Source organism: Podarcis melisellensis (genome assembly GCF_964234715.1).
Source record: "Podarcis melisellensis genome assembly, chromosome: 11".
Classification (NCBI taxonomy): Eukaryota; Metazoa; Chordata; class Lepidosauria; order Squamata; family Lacertidae; genus Podarcis; species Podarcis melisellensis.
Window position 1 is genome coordinate 3723829 of NC_138543.1, and position 17975 is coordinate 3741803.

General features: G+C 40.3%; 1 protein-coding gene across 6 annotated transcripts in view; it reads left to right on the forward strand.

Moving 5' to 3' along the window:
• PCSK5 (proprotein convertase subtilisin/kexin type 5) overlaps positions 1 to 17975 on the forward strand; it is a 151078-nt gene that overhangs the window by 65560 nt on the left and 67543 nt on the right. For all 6 annotated transcript variants that reach the window (XM_081930472.1, XM_081930474.1, XM_081930471.1 and 3 more), the window contains 2 exons: positions 8968 to 9056; positions 14818 to 14990. In XM_081930472.1, the coding sequence (XP_081786598.1) occupies positions 8968 to 9056; positions 14818 to 14990 (262 nt within the window). The remainder of the gene's footprint in view (positions 1 to 8967; positions 9057 to 14817; positions 14991 to 17975) is intronic.

Consider the following 17975-nt stretch of genomic DNA (forward strand, 5'->3'; position numbering starts at 1 on the left):
AAGGTCTGTCATCACGGCCCAAAGCGGGGCAGCATAGGCAAGCACGGCAACCACTTTTGCCTTGAACACCTTTAGGGCCGAGGGAACATGCAAAGCTCCATCCGAAAAAAAGAATCGGAGGAGCGCATATGACAGAGTTTTGGCCTTGTTAAGTAGGTGTTGAATTTGAGCTTTCCACCCCAAATTGTGTTGAAAAATAACTCCTAGGTATTGAAATTTTAGGACTTGCTCAATTTTTGCTCCGCCAAGCTTCCATTCGTATAATCTCCGGCTTCTGGAGAAAATCAGAATCTTGGATTTAGCATGGTTGATAGTTAGTTGGTTGAGTTGACAATACGTGGCAAAGATCTTCAAAGCTCTGGTTAGTCCAACACGTGTATAAGATAGAATTACCGCGTCGTCCGCATATAAAAGGAGAGGGCAGCGGTAGTCCGCAAGTCTAGGCGCGTGTGTACTTGGAGATGAGTTAACTAGGGATGCTCGCATGTCGCTGATGAATAGGTTGAATAGACAGGGAGCCAATATACATCCTTGGCACACTCCCTTGTTTATTGGTATCGAATTAGTGAGGTCGCCCGCAGGAGTAAGTCTCACTCTAGCAAGGTTACCTTCGTGGAGCTGACTTATAAGCCATAGGAGTCTTCTATCAATGCCCTGTTTCGCAGGTTTCTCCCATAGAATATTTATAGGAACGCTGTCAAAGGCTGCCTTTAGGTCTAAGAAGGCAGCACAGAGGTAGCCCCGGGGGGGAGAGGAGTACTTTCGTGCCAGATGGTAAAGAACTATCGCATGATCGGTTGTAGAGCGTTTAATTTTGAACCCTGCTTGTTCGTGGCCAATCTGATTAGTCTCATCTACCCATCGCAGTAGTTTAGTCAGCAAAAAGCTGGCATAAATTTTCCCTATGATCGAAAGGAGGCTGATGTTACGGTAGTTTTCCGGCTCCATTGGAGAACCTTTTTTATGAATTGGTACTATAATGGCCTCCTTCCATATTTTGGGGATGAGGCCAGAAGCGTTGATTGCATCGAAGGTTTTGGCCAAGATGCCAGCCCACCATTTTGGGTGTAGTTTAATGGCTTCAGCAGGGATCAGATCGGGCCCTGGGGCTTTACCCGGTTTCAGCTGAGCTATTAGCTTGGCTATTTCGTCAGGATCAGTGGAAGGCCAAATAGGTAGGTGGGTAAACAGATGCGTCAGGTGGTCGGAGGGAGCATCTGCCTGTGAGAAGCATTTCTTCAGGAACAGTTCCCATGTCGGTGCAGGGATGACTGCCCTTGGGTATTTCCTCACCCTTCTGTTGATCAAAGACCAGAATTCCCTGGATCTGTGTGATTTTGAGGCAGTAATCAAAGCCTGCCATCGATTGTGTTGCCACTCACGTTTGGCAATTTTCTGCGTGCGTTTGTAAACTAGCTTGGCTTGTGCATAACTAGCTGGCAGAGTAGCTGCATCGGAGGTCTTATATACATTAAATATAGCACGGAGGCGCTGTCTTGCTTGTTTACACTGAGAATTATACCAGGGGGCACCGTAAGTATATTCATTTCGATTTAATATTTTGGGTGGTAGCCTGAAGAAGGACGTAAGATCAGTCGTATGATGGTGGAAGCATTTCAGCACTATGCTATGCTCGTCTGAGGCAGAGCCTATGTTGGGATGGGACCCGAGGATTACTTTTTGAAAGAATTCCTGGTACCTTTGAGCCTGGGTCTCCGACCATTTGATTCCTCTTACTTGGAGAGATTCGTTGGTTACCATCTGGGTCGCATGTCTATGAGCCTCCGACTGCCAGTTCAGGGAGAGCTTGGCTACAAGGGGAAGATGATCACTAGATTGTATATTCTCGATCTTAAAGGTGGAAATGCACTTAAGTAGATCCCTGGAGACCAACAGGTAATCGAGGACGCTGTTTGATTTAACGCTCAGGTGGGTAAAATCCCCAGGAATGTCAGGGAGACACTAAGTCAGTTCTTGGTATGAGCTTTCGTGTGCATGCACACTTCTTGGTATGTATGTGTGTATCTGAAGAAGTGTGCATGCACACGAAAGCTCATACCAAGAACTGACTTAGTTGGTCTTTAAGGTGCTACTGGAAGGATTTTTTTTTGTTTTGACACACAGCTCCATCCTTCTTGATTCCTAGGAGTTCCTCTGAGAATGCAGAAGCTGCTAGAGGGACTTGTGTTGGTAATGGGCACCCACCCGAATGCAGAAAGGCAAGGAGAGGAACAATTTCTTGAACAGTCTAAGACATACTTATGCCCAAGTGGACATCCTACTGATATGTTAGGGAATAATATGTTTTTGTTTAGTTGATTCATACTTGTAAAAATCTATCATGTCCTCTGAAGAAGAATGGAAATCCTCAAACACACAACCAATCAATCTGAACCATCTGAGCTCATCTCTCAAGACCAAACTTCATTTCACATGCACCTTTGTGCAACTTTCCCTCCACATTTTTTCTTAAGGAAAAACAACAGATGCAGGCTGCAATCATGAGTGGAGCACCAGAGGGGGAGGGGAGCATCTGCAATCATTTCCTCTTCTGCCATTTCCCCCATACAAATCTGCTAGCCAAGCTGCTTTCTCCTCTGCAGAGCCATATAGTTCCGCTTCTCTGGGGAGGAAAGCAGCTTTAGAAGGGCAGTGAATGGGGAAGTGGCCCAGGGGGAAATAGTTAAGCAGTCCCCTGTACTGCTTTAGTCTAGAAAAAGACAGTGAAAGGAATGCAGCACCAAAAAGACTATTTTTCCTTAATAAAAAAAGGGGGGATATACTATCTAGTTTGGCCCTTAGTTTTGGTTTTTCCTTGCTGCAAAATATTCCAGTGTGAACTTGCTCAAAACCTGTCTGCAGTAATCCTACCAGTTGGATAAATTGAAAAGGATCGCGTGTAGTTGACAAAAGTCATCGTTTACATGATTTTCTGTCAACATAACTCCAAGGGTGCACTCTCTCTCTCTCTCGTGCACTCACTCTCTCTCTTTCTCTCTCTCCACTTAACTTCCACCTGTACCCAAACATACACACACCTTTTATCCTTCTTTTATTGCTTTATTGGGAAATGAAAACAAATTTCCCTTTCCAGATGTTTAATATTACAGCCTGGTACAAAACAGCAGAATCTACACTAGAGCATAATATTTAACACAAAGACACAGAATGAATTCCATTAAGATTTTGCTATTTTTTCTTTTTAAAACCACAACAATCTACTATAGTTTGCTGTAGAATATGTTCACTGTGTACTGAGTCAATTGCCAGGGCCGCTAGGGACTAATCTATATTAGTGAGTGATAACGTTATAAATGCGTTATAAAAATGTGACACCAGGGGGCACTGTACAGAAGTCAATGGAAAATTGCATTGACAGCTATGTAATATTTATTTCTTAGTGCTTTTGTAGATCCGGTCTAGAATTCTGCAGTAAAACATTGTGAATTGTGCAATCCCAAAACACAAATTCTGCAATGGGAATATATTAAAGTGTAGAAGTTTTGCAATACAAAAGATGTTCAATTTGCATGCCTCACAAAATGTGCGGAATTGCACAGTTGGGTGTTTCTGGCTATGTGACCTGAAGTTGTTATGAGGATTTTTTGGGGAATATCTGGAAAAGAATACAACCGTGAAGGGATACAGTTCTTTTAAGGCAGTGGGATGTTCTGGCAGCAGTGGAGGGAGGTGAAAATAGCTGTGCTTCAGGCAAGAAGTTCCAACAACCAAACACTAGAATTCTCAGTGTTATAGTTACAGGTAGGTAGCCGTGTTGGTCTGCCGTAGTCGAAACAAAACAAATTAAATTAAATTAAATTAAATTTTAATTTTTTTTAAAAAAAGTCCTTCCAGTAGCACCTTAGAGACCAGTAGCACCTTAGAGACCAAGATTAACTTAGTTTGTCTCTAAGGTGCTATTGGAAGGATTTATTATTATTATTTATTTTTATTTAATATTTTTATTTTGTTTCTTAATGTTCTCTTTTTCCTTTCCTTTTCTTTTTCGTATAGCTTCAGCAAAAATTGGCAGGACATTGACATGTTTTTCTCTGCAATCCTGAGGGTTAGGAGCATGCTTTTTAAATGACAAATTTTCCAAGTGAATTGTGGCTACTTTTTTGTGTGTGCTATTTATATACCCCATGTTAAAAACAAATAGAAACCTATATTGTTATTGTCTGATATCTGAACCATGATGCCATCCTTTCCCATTTTCTTCCCATAATTCACATACTGCCATTCACATAAAGAAATATGTTTTTTTTTCTTTGTCTCAAATTCTCCTTAAAGACTTAGGGTCATCTGAGCGAATTTTGTAAGAGGATTTACATTTCTAGTTACTCATTCAAATTCCATCAAAACTGTATTCTTCTATATTGATATAAAGGTGTCCGAAAGCATGAACACTGTAGAGGACTTTCTGTTGTTGTCCCTGTTCCACAAATGCACAGGAATTCCTTTTGCTTTAACACTGTAAATAAACATTCAGAGGAACTCCTTGAATCTTAGGAAGCTTTCAGACAACAGCTCCTAGCACTAAACAAGTGTTTCCCAGCTATAAACTATAAGCAGAATTGTACTGACTTTCTACACTGGAAAATATAGTTGGAGGGGAGGGGGGTTGTGTGTGCATTATCTATCATCTATCTATCATCTATCTATCTATCATCTATCATCTATCTATCATCTATTCGTTGGGGGTGGCTGTTTTAGTATACCTGATGTAACAGCTTGTGAAGCGTGCATTTTAACTATTAATTTTTACTGTACTGTTTATATTTGTAGTTTTAGATTATACGCCCTTCAGCATAGAATTCTTATTTTGTTAGTGTACAGGGCCATGTACAGTGATGGTGCTATATAAATAAAAGTCAAAAGAGTACTAATAATTCATAATCTGCACTTTTATAAAATAATATTTCAAGAACATTTCATCCATACAGTGGGTGAAAGATACTGTTTGTTTCCCCTTTCCTCCAAAACTTTATTTCTGAAATGGCTACTTTAATTAATCATAAAAATAATTAATCATTTCCAAGTTATTATTATTATTAGTTATAAACTCCCTCGATCTTGTGGAAATTAAATTAATTGACCCTCCCTTGCCCTTCTCCCAACATTCTTGATGCAGAGACTTTAATTGATCATTCCTGTAGTTACGGTATACTGTACTATATTTTGGTAGTGAGATTTTATTTTAAATTGTTAACTAAAAATCTTTTATTTGTTCGCATCCCTGCCAGATGTTTATCCTCCATCAGGTGCTGAGTATATGTTTATTGTCAACTATGGTAGCACCCTTTGCATAAAAAGTGAACAAGGCTGTGTTCTGTGATGCTGTGTATGCCAATACTGCTTCTAAGGAAGTTATCAGCCAAGGCAGCAGGTGGATGCCGTGGTGAACAGAGAGGGCAGAAGAAAATAACATATAATCCCTTGAAATTTTTCCAAGACAGCTGCACAAACACTGCTGACGTACTTGGGGCAGACAGCTAATAACATGAATATTTGTGACTTGCTTTTTGCCAGAATTCTTTTGTATGCAAATTCATTTCCACAGCATACACCAGGGAATGGGAATAAAAAACCCCCTATAAATTTAAAGTATTATTTGCAAATGCCTTCATTGCTGCAAAAACTCCTAAAATAAGTAAATCAACAGTTAGACTGATATAACTTCATAACAGGTTTGACTTTTGTTACTGAATTGTTGCTGTTTATCTTATCATATTGCCAAAAAAAATCACTCGAGTGGTTGGCCAGACTAATAAGATTGTTTTTTTTCCTTTCTTTTAATGACAGTCTTTCACCTTCATGGCCTTTATAATTATTAATTAAGGCTTATTTATTTATTATTTCTATTTTAAAAATCACTTGGAATTTGTGGGTACAGAAAGGTCTGAACTCCTTTTCCAATCATATTTCATGGTTGGTGATGGTGGGGAATTAGGGCAAAATACTACTGAAGCTTTTCCCAGTGCCTTCCAGCTGGTGGCTCTCATTCTCTTCTTTCGCACGGTTCCTAGAATGACGCTGTGTGATATAGCATTGTCCTGATGAGCTCCCCTAGAATCCCTGTTCAGAGTAGCATGGCGCCATCTTGTAGTGTTGCTCCTGGAGGCTTGGGCGACTGGCAGCTGCAGGAAGGGAGTGAATTTAGCTCCAGTCCCCACCTGCCTCTCTCCAAAGTGGTGCAAATGCTTCTATATTCTATATATGTTTCTATATATGTTTATATATAATAAATAAACTATATATATAAACAAACTATATATAATAAATAAACTATATATAAAAACATTCTATATATGTTTCAGCTTCTATATTTTGGGAGAAATTGTTTTGCTTTCAAAGGCAGCCACATCAAGTCTGGCACCATAGCAAAGGCTTAAGGCTCCCCTGTTCCCACACCATAAGCTCCTAATCTGCATCAACTTCCTTTCATCATGTTGGCAATTTGGGAGGGGGGGACCTGCGTTGAGGGCAGAACTGCATAGTTAAGGTCATGTCTAGTTTGGCTCTCCTTTACATCTGGTGGGAATAAAAGATTATCTTAAAAGAGTGAAGAATGGTCAGCATATTTGTGGGACTGAAAAGCAGTTCTGCTTATTAAATTCTATATTGGATTAGATTTTTTTATATTAAAAAATCTGGTAGAAGTGTGCTTTGTAAACAGGCTAAATGTGTATAATGAAAGGATGAATGTTAAGGTCAGGTAGTTGAGACAGCAAAAATTACACCTTGACTTTCTGCCTAGACTAAAATCTTACACAAACTCAAAATAGATCAGGTTTCTTTTTTTCTTTTTAATTAAACATTTTGAGAGCAATCTGGCAATACGTTCTGAAACAAGTGAGGTAGTTATTATGCATAATACATGAATGTGTCACCTAGTTATTCTATGAGATTTCCCAGGTCCTGAGCGTCTTCATCTCAGAATAACTCTGCTGATCCATTGCATCAGCCTACATTCTGACATAAACAGACCAAAGTAACCGAAGAGGTTGGGTTGCTTTTACCATCAGTGCATAGTGAGAACTAACCTAAGGTTACCAGGTGTCCCCGTTTCCCAGGGACAGTCCTCGGATTTACAAATCAGTCCCCATACAAAATCCATTGAAGTTGAAAAGTGTCCCTGGATTCATCGAAAAAAATCTGGTAACCTTAAACTAACCTATGAAGGAAAAAGTTGTAATGTGTAGAGTTCAGAGGACAAAAATAGCATCAGTATTTTTTTAAACAATATATTTCTGAGATAACTGTTAAAAAGTATTGGTGCTAAGAACATATGGAGAAAATTGGTTTAAAAAACATTATGGCATTCTGCCTGTAAAGCTATGTAGACCTGGCCCTGACCTGCACCTAGCCAAACTAGCACAGATGTGATGAGATGTGATGGCCATTCACTTAGATAGCTTTAAAATGGGACAATGACTTTATAGTACCTCTAAATTCAGAAGCAGCCTGCCTGTGAATACTAGTGGCTAGGGAACACAAGCATCTGGTTGGCATTAGGAAACAGGATGGTGGACAAAATAAACCCTGGATGTGTTCTAGCAGGGCTCTCCTTTTGTTCATAGCTGAGAGATCATTTGAGAATGCTTTGATATTGCTCTGAGCAACTCGAAGGACGCATTGCACAAATAAGTTCATACTTATCTTTTTAATGCTTTTAGAAATGTGAGTTTTTGTACTGTTGGGTAGTAACATATCTTGGTTACATGATGCTAATATGTTACTCATGTGTGACAATTTATCATCCTCTCAGAATTGTTTTCCTACTGCTAAAATCCCCCCCCCCCCATTTTAGTATTCATTTTCAGAATACTTCAATGGGTTTGTTTGCATTAAGCAACATTGAAAAATAAAGATAATTGCAAACAACAGAGATTGATCAAGCAGAAAATTTTATAAACATGGATTTCAGAATTGAACATAATAAAAGGCTTAAAATGCCAGTAAAATTATAATATTTATTACTTTGGGAAGCACCAAAATCTCAATTATAAAAACAAATATAAAGTGATTATATGCAATTCATTTTCATACATAAAATATTTAACTAAAAGTTTTGCAATTTTGTTAAATGGGGAGGTATTATGCTTTTATAGATCCTTGAATGCGTTGCTCGTGTTTTAAAACAATACTAACTAGACGTAACTAGTTTTATGATGTGACAAATATGAAGGGCTCTTATATTCTCTGTGCTTTCCAAAATGTCTTCCTTCTCACAAGTTTTGGTTCAGTATCACTGTAGTCCAGTAAGTCTCTGTTGCTTCTTATACTGATTCATTGCAGAGGGACTGATTGTTAAACTCCTCTCAAAATTGTAGTTGTCGAAACACATGTTCCTGTTCAGGGCCACAGGGGCTCTTTGATGCACACAGGAAGAAGTACTTTTACATAGTCTCTGTTGAAATGAAAGGGTGACTTTGTAGGTTTGGAGCTCTGCACAGTGGTACTTCCCTGCCCATAAGAAGCCTGTGGGTTGAAAAGGAGGAGGCTGCAAGTAAGACCAAGGGGCACGGGAGTGTTCATAGCCGTATTTATTATAGATTGAAGTGCTTTTTAAAATTTGTAATGATGGTGTCCTAAAAGCATCTGCTTAAGATGTGTGATACTTTTTAAAGTTTGAGATCAATTCCATATGTTCTTATAACATGCTGTGTTCGTGCTGCACTTGTCTAAGCATGTTGATTAAAAGCAAAATCATAGTTTTGGTTATTGGGTTTGACATCATTGGAAAGATAAGGATTATGACTAAGCAGCAGTGCCTGAAGCAAAAGTTTAAATGAATTCTAAACATACATGGTAGTGTGTATATATATTTAAAGTGCATGTTTCAGACTGGGGCATCTTACACATAGCAGGTGAAGATGAACACAATCAAAGGTATTAAATACAGACAATCTCTCTCTTAGTGGTGAATAGTACTTATATTAAAATATCTGTCTATTCCTATAGGCATGGAACCCGTTGTGCTGGAGAAGTAGCAGCTAGTGCAAACAACTCACACTGTATAGTTGGAATTGCATATAATGCCAGAATTGGAGGTAAGTGTAACTGTTGTCTATGATTAATATAAAAACCTAAGAGCAGAATCATAAGCAGGCTTGCTCAGAAATAAGCCAGACGAGGGAGAGAAAACACACTAAAGCTAGACACAGTGCAGGCAAATGATGGGATAAGGCTGCTGCCTCAGGCAGTGGAAGCCCTCAAGGCGGCGCCCCACCTGCCCCACCAATTTTGGGTGAGATTTAGCGGTGTGTGAAAAGACTCACCTGAAATCAGTGCCGATGCTGTCAGTGGAGGTGGTGGAGAGGGCAGTGCAGGCAGCAGTGGCAGGGCAGCACTTCCTGTTTCATCTCAAGTGGTGAAATGGGACATGACATCCCTGACTAGACATGAGATTTGTTCAAGGTGTATTTTGGAGGGGCCATGAGGCAGGGTCAAGCACCCACCTCAGGCAGCGGAAGTGCGAGAGGTGGCGCTGTGCCAGCTTCACTGCTTCTACTGTCAGTGCGGGGTGTGTTCCGACATGTGCCGTTGCTGCTCATTTCCCTGCCCCCAGATGGAGAAGCCAATCGGCAAAGCTTTGAGGAGTGCCCCAGATCCTGCCAAGTTCAGCAGGAGCCAAGGCATTCCTTTGCCCCATGTTGCCACTCCACTCTCCCCACAGGCAGAGGGTGGGGAGAGAAACCGAGCGGCAAAGTTTTGAGGAGCCCTCCGGCTCCCACCACGTTCGATGAGAGGTGGGGTGCAGTGGCAGTGGCGGCCATGGTGGGGGCACAGGTGGCCAAACAGGATGGGCTATGCTTGGTCAGGGGCACTGTTTCTAGAAGCACATCTCAAATGCAAAACCTATGATAATGTTGTTATAATATATGTTGTTATAATATATCATTATATGCTACCAACTATTGTTGGAGATTAGTTCTTTGGCTAGATGGATTGTTGACATGGCCCCGTGAGGCAGTTTCCGTTAGTACATGGGTTCAATCCACACATACTAAACCGACCTTAGCACGAATGAGCATATGTCCAGTTTCCCTGAATGGAGGATGGAGCTACTCCGCCTTTGATCTTGCTGCTGCCATACCATCCACACATGGCTAAGTAATGGTTTGGCTTAGCATTACGTACATGAGAACTGGATTAATGTTTGCCTGTGTTGTTTTTTACAGCCCTAGTCCATCCAAATGTTTTAACAGCTAGATTGTTGCTTTGTTGCTGTTTCTGAAGTTACAGTGGAATTTAAATTATTTGTTATTTGCTAGGCTGAATCTCAGTTAGAGGACAATTCCTGAGTTATGGTGAACAAATTTAGATAGTCTATCCAGATAGTTACAAGGGGGTTGGACTCGATGGCCCTTGTGGTCTCTTCCAACTCTATGATTCTATGATTCTATGATTTCTGTTTCTTAAGTCTAAAAGTCAATGTTATGGGACATGCCTGGCTGCCATTAAAAATAGTGATCCTGTTTCTCCTCCTATAATTCCCAAGGATACAACATTGTATTGCAAGTTGTTATCATACCCTATGCTTCCTCAGTTTCATAAGCAACAGTCAATGAAGTGAAACAGGAGCATGGAATCGCATCTTCATGAGTTTTTTATGTTACAGGGGAATAGGATATTCAGACTTGTTCTTTTTTGTAGTAGCTGCACATCCTCTGAAATTTATAGTACCAGCCTACCGTTCTTGGCTTAAAGTCAGTAATTTTAAGTGAAATTCTTTATTTCAACATTTTCAGGTGTTTTTCCCCCCTTTCATTATTCGGCTCAATAATGCCACTTTAATCTTAGTATTTCAGCTAATACTGAAGGAAGAAAATAGCATTGTTGTTACCTAGCTAAGTTCTACATTGAGTAGACCCATTGAAATTAATAGACCTACTTTACTCAAATCTATAAATTTCAGTAGGTATGACAAATGTTGAATACAACCCATTTTATGAATAACAATAATCTGTTAAAACCTGTGAACAAACTTGTGCTTGATGTTGCCAGAACCAGATTTCACTGTCTCAAGCTTAACTGGCTGATAGACAATTAAGATTTTCCTGTTACCAGAAACCCAAAATGTTTTGAAGAATGGTCTGTTATTGGAAAAACAAACAGTATGTTGGAGATTGTCCGTCAGGGTATAACTATTTGAAATATTCAATGAAGAATCTTTTAGCACCTTAAAAAATAGTAATTAATAAAATATTTTCAGAGGCTATAGTTATTTTATTTACTCTGTTTATATAACAGCCCATAACTGGAGATACCCAGGAAGCTCACAAAGGAGAGAGAGAAAATGTACAGTGCAATAACACTATAACATATTAATTCAAAACACAAAACACAATTTAAAACTTAACATAAGAGGCTTATGTGTTATTTAAAAGGCCCAAGTGAACAGAAAAGTCTTCACCTTGTGCTGAAAAGACCAACAGGATTGTGCCAGGCAATCCAGTTAAATAATGTCAAACTGTAGGCAAACAACAGCAACTACTTCACCAAAGTGCACATGATTTGCCAGCATCGTTTTCCGCATCTCCACTTAAAGCTTTTCTAGGCTGAATGCTTGGAAGGAGCTTTTCTTGGGTCCTTGGCCTGCCGCTGCCGGGCCAGACAGTGCAGACCAATGGTGTGACTCAGCAGCGGGCAGCTTCCTATATTCATAACTTGCTTGCTCTGATTATTTACATCCTTAAGATAAAAGTAAAAGGATTGCGACCTGAATTAATGTTTGTTCTTTTTCATAAAGTAAATTTCACAGTAAGATCAGTATTTGGACAAGTGTGACCTCGCAAAGCATGAGCAGTTTTGTTTCGAATCAATTAGAAAGGGGGGGGGGCTTTTTCAATAGAACAGCCAGGCTTGGGTTAAGAGCTGAATAAACACTCAAGCTAATTCATAGCAAAGATGGGAACAAAGCTGTTATGTTTTATAATTAAAAGATGCTAATTTGGTTTATAAATAGAAACATTTATAACTTGCAGGTGGTCAAGACATGGTATGCTGTCTGGTTTAAGATGAATCTCTGCTCTGGCAGAATAATAGAATCTGCATTTTAGAAAACAATATTGAGAGTCCTCCGCTCATATTAGATCCAAATATGATGCCACTCTTTGAATGAAGGCACATTTTATATAAGCAATGAATTGGATTCATGTATGGTTCTCCAAGCCTCCCCGTCTGCTTCTTTATGTAAACAATCTCCTGGCAGTGTTCAGTATCCCCAGTGTCAATGCCATCCTCCACCTGCTTGCTAAATTCCTAGGCTAGGGTTTTGCTCTGTGTCCCATCACTGTCCAAAGTCCAGAGGAAAAGGCCTTTTTGGAAGTGACATCTACACAGCCTTTGGACTGTGTTGCTCCAGGAGGCATCCCTAGCTCCTTCCCTGCCTGCTTCTAGGTGTCAGGGCTGTTTAGGCAAGCATATGAGCCAGATAATGGCTGGGTGGTCTGGCACTTCTATTCTTCTGCTGATGCTTTAGCTTATGCCTTTGATATAGTGATTACTCTTATGTGATTTATTGTATTGCTAAATTGCAGCAATACAGAGAGGTCTGTTCTTGAATTATTGGTTGCTGTTAATTTATCCTTGGTTACTGATTAGTTTTGCTATGGAGTGAAGACATTACACAGAGTGTAATGAAGAGGCTGCGAAGAGCCATGTGTTTGTTAATAAACATGGAATGCCTCTCCTGATGTGAATCTGCAACTGAGACTCTTCTCCACATCCCTTTTTGGAGGGAGGCATAAAAGAAGAAACAGGTGGTTAAATATGTGGTTAGTTGGTTGGAAACCTTTTGTGTGACTAACAAGTTTAATAAATAGTTGTAGCAATAATAAATAAGGTCAAGAAACCATATGGTAAAAAACTTTCCCATATAGTAAATATATATATCTAACACTATTCTAAACTGGCAATCCCAGGGTGGCGTACAATAATAACAACACAATGTAATACAATACCAGCAAAACATACCACACCATAGGCCACTTCTTTTCTGAACACACTTCATCAGGTGACATCACTCAAATAAAGGCCTCAGCGGAATTCACCTTATATCTATCTATGCTTCAAGAATGAATCAAGCTCAGTTAGGCATAGTTAGGCTTGAACATAGCGGGACTTACTTCTGAGTAAACATGGATAGGGTCTGTGAACAATAGACACAGGTACATGAAAGGAAACAGACAGCAAACAGAACAAACATCCTCACACTCGCATACACACAAGGCTGGTGTCAGGAGTTGTCATTGTGGGGCAGCTCCCTAGCCTTGGGCTGCTTGGAAGGATTGGTGCCACCCTTCCTGCCTTCCTTGCCCTGTGCTGTGTCATGCCACCAAGAGTGTCGCCTATGCTACAGCCAGCAGCTGGTGATATTAACTAGCCTGCCCAAGCAGGCGAGTGAAGAGTAATGTCTGTCCATAGATGGAGGGTAAGGAAGCAAGTGGTAGCTGCTGCTCCAGTCCTAGTGAGCGGCAATGGCAGCTAAGTGCTGTTCACTTGCTTTCTCCCTTCCTCTGGGTGGCAGCTGCTGTGGTGGCTCCTAGCATCCGTCATCATCACCCACCTGCCTAGGGTGTGGAGGGTGAGTGGCAGTAGCAAACAATGGTGTCGTGGGCACTGCTTGCCCTCTGTCCGATGGAGGAAGAGGGGGAAACACCAGCACCACCTTGGTGACAGTGAGGCAAGCCATGGGGAGACATTGCAGAGAGACCTCCCCCCCCCCCAAAATTGTAAATTTTTATTGTTATAGAATTTTTCATATTTTGATATTAATCACATTTGCTTTAGAATGTTGTTGTTAGTTGCTTTGGGCTTCGTTTTGCAAGGAAAAGCAGGGCACCAATATGAAATGAAAGAGAGAGGAGAGAGAAATAGAAAATCTGGATTTAGCCCTATGTACACATACATAAGATTCATGTACATAAGAGGAAACAAAACCTCACACCACAAGGTGGAACTCAACGGGCCTGCTTCTCACTGCCACTACTATTCCTGCTTCTTTCACCACCAATGGTCTTTGTGCCAAGGCCTGAGTGTGCCCTCCTGAGATTGAGAGTATACCATTTCTGTCACCATCAAGAGAGCTTTTCCAGGTTCTGCCACAGAGAAATAATTCCACACTACCTGGTTTAGCTCTCCAAGTGGGATTTGACTGGCAGTGGGGTGAAATGGTGGAGGTAACAGTAGTTACCTAGAGGGAAGTGCTGTAGACTCTGCCAGCAACAGGAGATCACCTTCCATATCAGCAGGGAGATTTCAGCAGAAGGCATTCTAGTGATCCAGGACTCAGGTAAACACCAGCTCTCCCCTTCCTTTGAACAGTCTCTTTAGCAAGCAGCTCAAAGGAACTTAGGGGCACCGTGTGCTGGCTTCCCCACCCCACTTACCCTTCCTTTCAGATGGATGATTGGCATGTTCATCGTGAACTGAGGCCAATTAAAAATGTATTATAATTTGTTTCCACACCATTACTTTCTGGAAAAACCCCTTTTTTATTTTTTTAAAAATGTGTTTTGTTTGAAAATGGCCATTTAAAAAACATTAAATAGATTGGATCCTGTGAAAACAAGTAATCCAAAGACTTCATTTGAGCATAAAAATGCTCAAATGCTATTTATCTTTGGTTTATTTTGTTTATTAATAAAATAAAAAAACACATTGTCAAGCAGAACATGAAATACGAACAATAACAAAGCTTTTTGGCCCAAAGTATGTTTGAGTCAGTTAAAAACACCAACCATTTCCCCCCCACCAATGTGCTTCAATATGTCCATTGTCATACAATTTGCCATTTTTCTTTTCAAGGAGTACGGATGCTAGATGGTGATGTTACAGACATGGTAGAAGCAAAATCACTTAGCCTCAATCCCCAGCACATACACATCTACAGTGCTAGCTGGGGTCCCGATGATGATGGGAAGACAGTTGATGGACCTGCTTCTTTAACGCGCCAGGCCTTTGAGAATGGCGTCAGAACGGTATGTTTGTACACACACATCCTCTATTTGTGCATTTGGAAAAGAAGAAAAATAAAGTAATATAGTAAGATAATGAAAAATAGATAATGTGGTACATTTTATGGTACCAGGTTTTGCTGAAACCAGGGGTAGGAGGAGTCCATTGGTTCTGTTCCATAATTTTCCTGAACTAATTACTGAAAAATCCAGACATTATGAAGTACAAATGAATTGCACACTGATTACATAGTCAGCATTCCAGAAACTAGATGCCTCTGAGCATGCCCAGGCAGCTTGGCATCATAGGAAACGAGAGTGACCTTGTTCAAAATAATCCAGTGTTGGGAGAAGTTCCTGCAATTAAAAATATTTGGCAGCTTGCTTGTCAGAGATTGGATCCTCCATGTTCCTCTGGCAGAATCATTTTGGAGGAAAGAAGGTCTGATGTCTCTTGTTCACGCCACACTGCGGGCCTGAGTGTATCTCAGCACATTTCCTTTAATTCTGAAAGACGCAGCATGCATGGTAGCATGCTAGCCAAACAGCAGGCTCTCACTCTGTGGCCTCCTCTGTCCTACCTGCTAAGGACTACAGTCTCCATAGATTTCTAGAGAAACACTTAATTTCTAATCTTAATTTCAGAATCTTCCATAGCTACCTTCACAAATAGTATTCATTAAGGGGTTATCTTACTGTGACTAGCTGCATGGTTGCCCATGTCCTAGCATTAGGCATGTGTCCTGAACATCCGAACATTGGCATGAACATTTGAAGGGAAGCTTTACATGAGTAGCTTCCTCATGACTGGGACTCTGTAATCAAATTCTGATAGTGTTGAACGCAACACGCAAGTAGTCACTCACACATAGGCCCCCAATATGTGGCTATCCCTGGGGCAGAGCAGGGGCATACTTGATGCCAGGGTCAGTGGCACAGCCCTGCTCCTCAGTAATTCTATGACGACCTTCATGTGCGTAGTACTTGAAAGGGCTTACATGTGGGGGCATGAAGGATAGAAGTAAAAACAAATGGATATAAAATCTCAGATAAAACCGGAAGGGCTGGGGCTCCCTTTCATTGTAGTGTTTCAAAACAATAATGCTCTCTATTCATACATTTGCAAACTCAAATGAATGGAGTAACCAAGATTGGAAGTGATTAACTTGCTGAATTTCAACATCATGTTTATATTTTAAAGGCACAGAGATTGCAAGCTCCCTTTGTTGCAGCAATCTGAAATCATTGTATCTTCTGTTCAAAAGAGCAGAAAGCAAGTTAAGTTAGTTAAGTTATTAAATTTTGAGAATCCTGTGTTTTTGGGGGGACCAATCCTATGCTTTTTGAAATCTGCATTTCAGGCAAAGATTCATCAGGTACCATTTTCCTTCATGACTCTACAGCAAATGGAATTGTTACTGTGGAAGTTCATTATTTAAGCCAGTGGTGGGGAACTTTATATATACTGTATTTATAATTTTTAAATGGATTTTACAATTTAACATTCAACACATTTATCATATAAAAGAAATGTGGTGGGAACTTTTGGCCCTCAAGATGTTAGAAGACTCCAACTCCAGTCAACCACAGCCAACATTGCCAGTATACAGGGATGTTAGAATATTTAGTCCAACAACATCTGGAGGTTCCCAGTTCCACATAACTCACCCAGCCAAACATAATCTATAATGCTAAAGTACATATCCCAACACATATTTATTGAGGCCTTTGCTATTCCTGTTGAAACCAGCGGGCTAATGCACAACTAACTCTGCATGGTCTTGGAATGCAAGTCTCTTAAAGATCTTTTCAATCCATTTTCTGGCCAAGTAAGCACTTCTCTTTTTGTTCCTTCTACTTAAACTGACTAATTCAACTCCCTTTTCACTGTATCTTTGGAAAAACATGCCATATGAATTGGGCTTCATGTTCCTTTAAATTCTGCCAGTTGGATTATAGTACCTGGATTTTAAAAGGAGCCAGGAGCAGTGTTTTCTACAAATATTATTTTTTTAATAATTTATTTGTATATTAAAAAATTTAACTCATACAGTAAAGGTAAAGGGTCCCCTAACCATTAGGTCCGGTTGTGACCGACTCTGGGGTTGCGCCACTCATCTCGCTTTATTGGCCAAGGGAGCCGGTGTACAGCTTCTGGGTCATGTGGCCAGCATGACTAAGCCACTTTCGGCGAACCAGAGCAGCGCACGGAAATGCCGTTTACCTTCCTGCCGGAGCGGTACCTATTTATCTACTTGCACTTTGACGTGCTTTTGAACTGCTAGGTTGGCAGGAGCAGGGACCGAACAATGGGATCTCATCCTGTCGTGGGGATTCGAACCACCAACCTTCTGATCAGCAAGTCCTAGGCTCTGTGGTTTAACCCACAGCACCACCCGCGTCAAAAACACTTGTACAGTATTGACACACTACATGAATACTCAGAAGCAAGCCAAACTGAGTTCAATAGCTCCCGGGTAAATGTGTATAAGTGGGTTTGCGGTTTAGACTGCAATTCTGGGCACATTTACCCCTTACACAGGACTGCACTATAAATTCAGATTTTAAACTTATCTCCATTTCCATACTCATCAATTGATCAACTGCTTTCCCCCCTCTTAATCTTATTTAAAACAAAGATAAAACAACTACATACAAACAGAGAATCATCTCTGAATACTTCATAGAGCTTTGTCAAAGTGTGTATGCTAAAATCATTACAAATCTTAACAAACACCAAATGATACATAATAACCTCCATCACTTGAACTATTGTCCACAACTAAAAAGATATGTATTGTATTTATTTCACAGATGTATATTCCACCTACCTTCCATTATGAAATTCATTGTGTCGTCCATTAGGTTCTTAGGGAGTCTCCCTTTCAGGCACTGACTCAGACACAGACCTTCTCAGCTTCAGCCCTTTTACTGCTCTTTCCATCCTGAACTTTAGAAAACTTTCCAGAAATGATGCAATTTGGATGAAGCATTAATGTATGGATATAT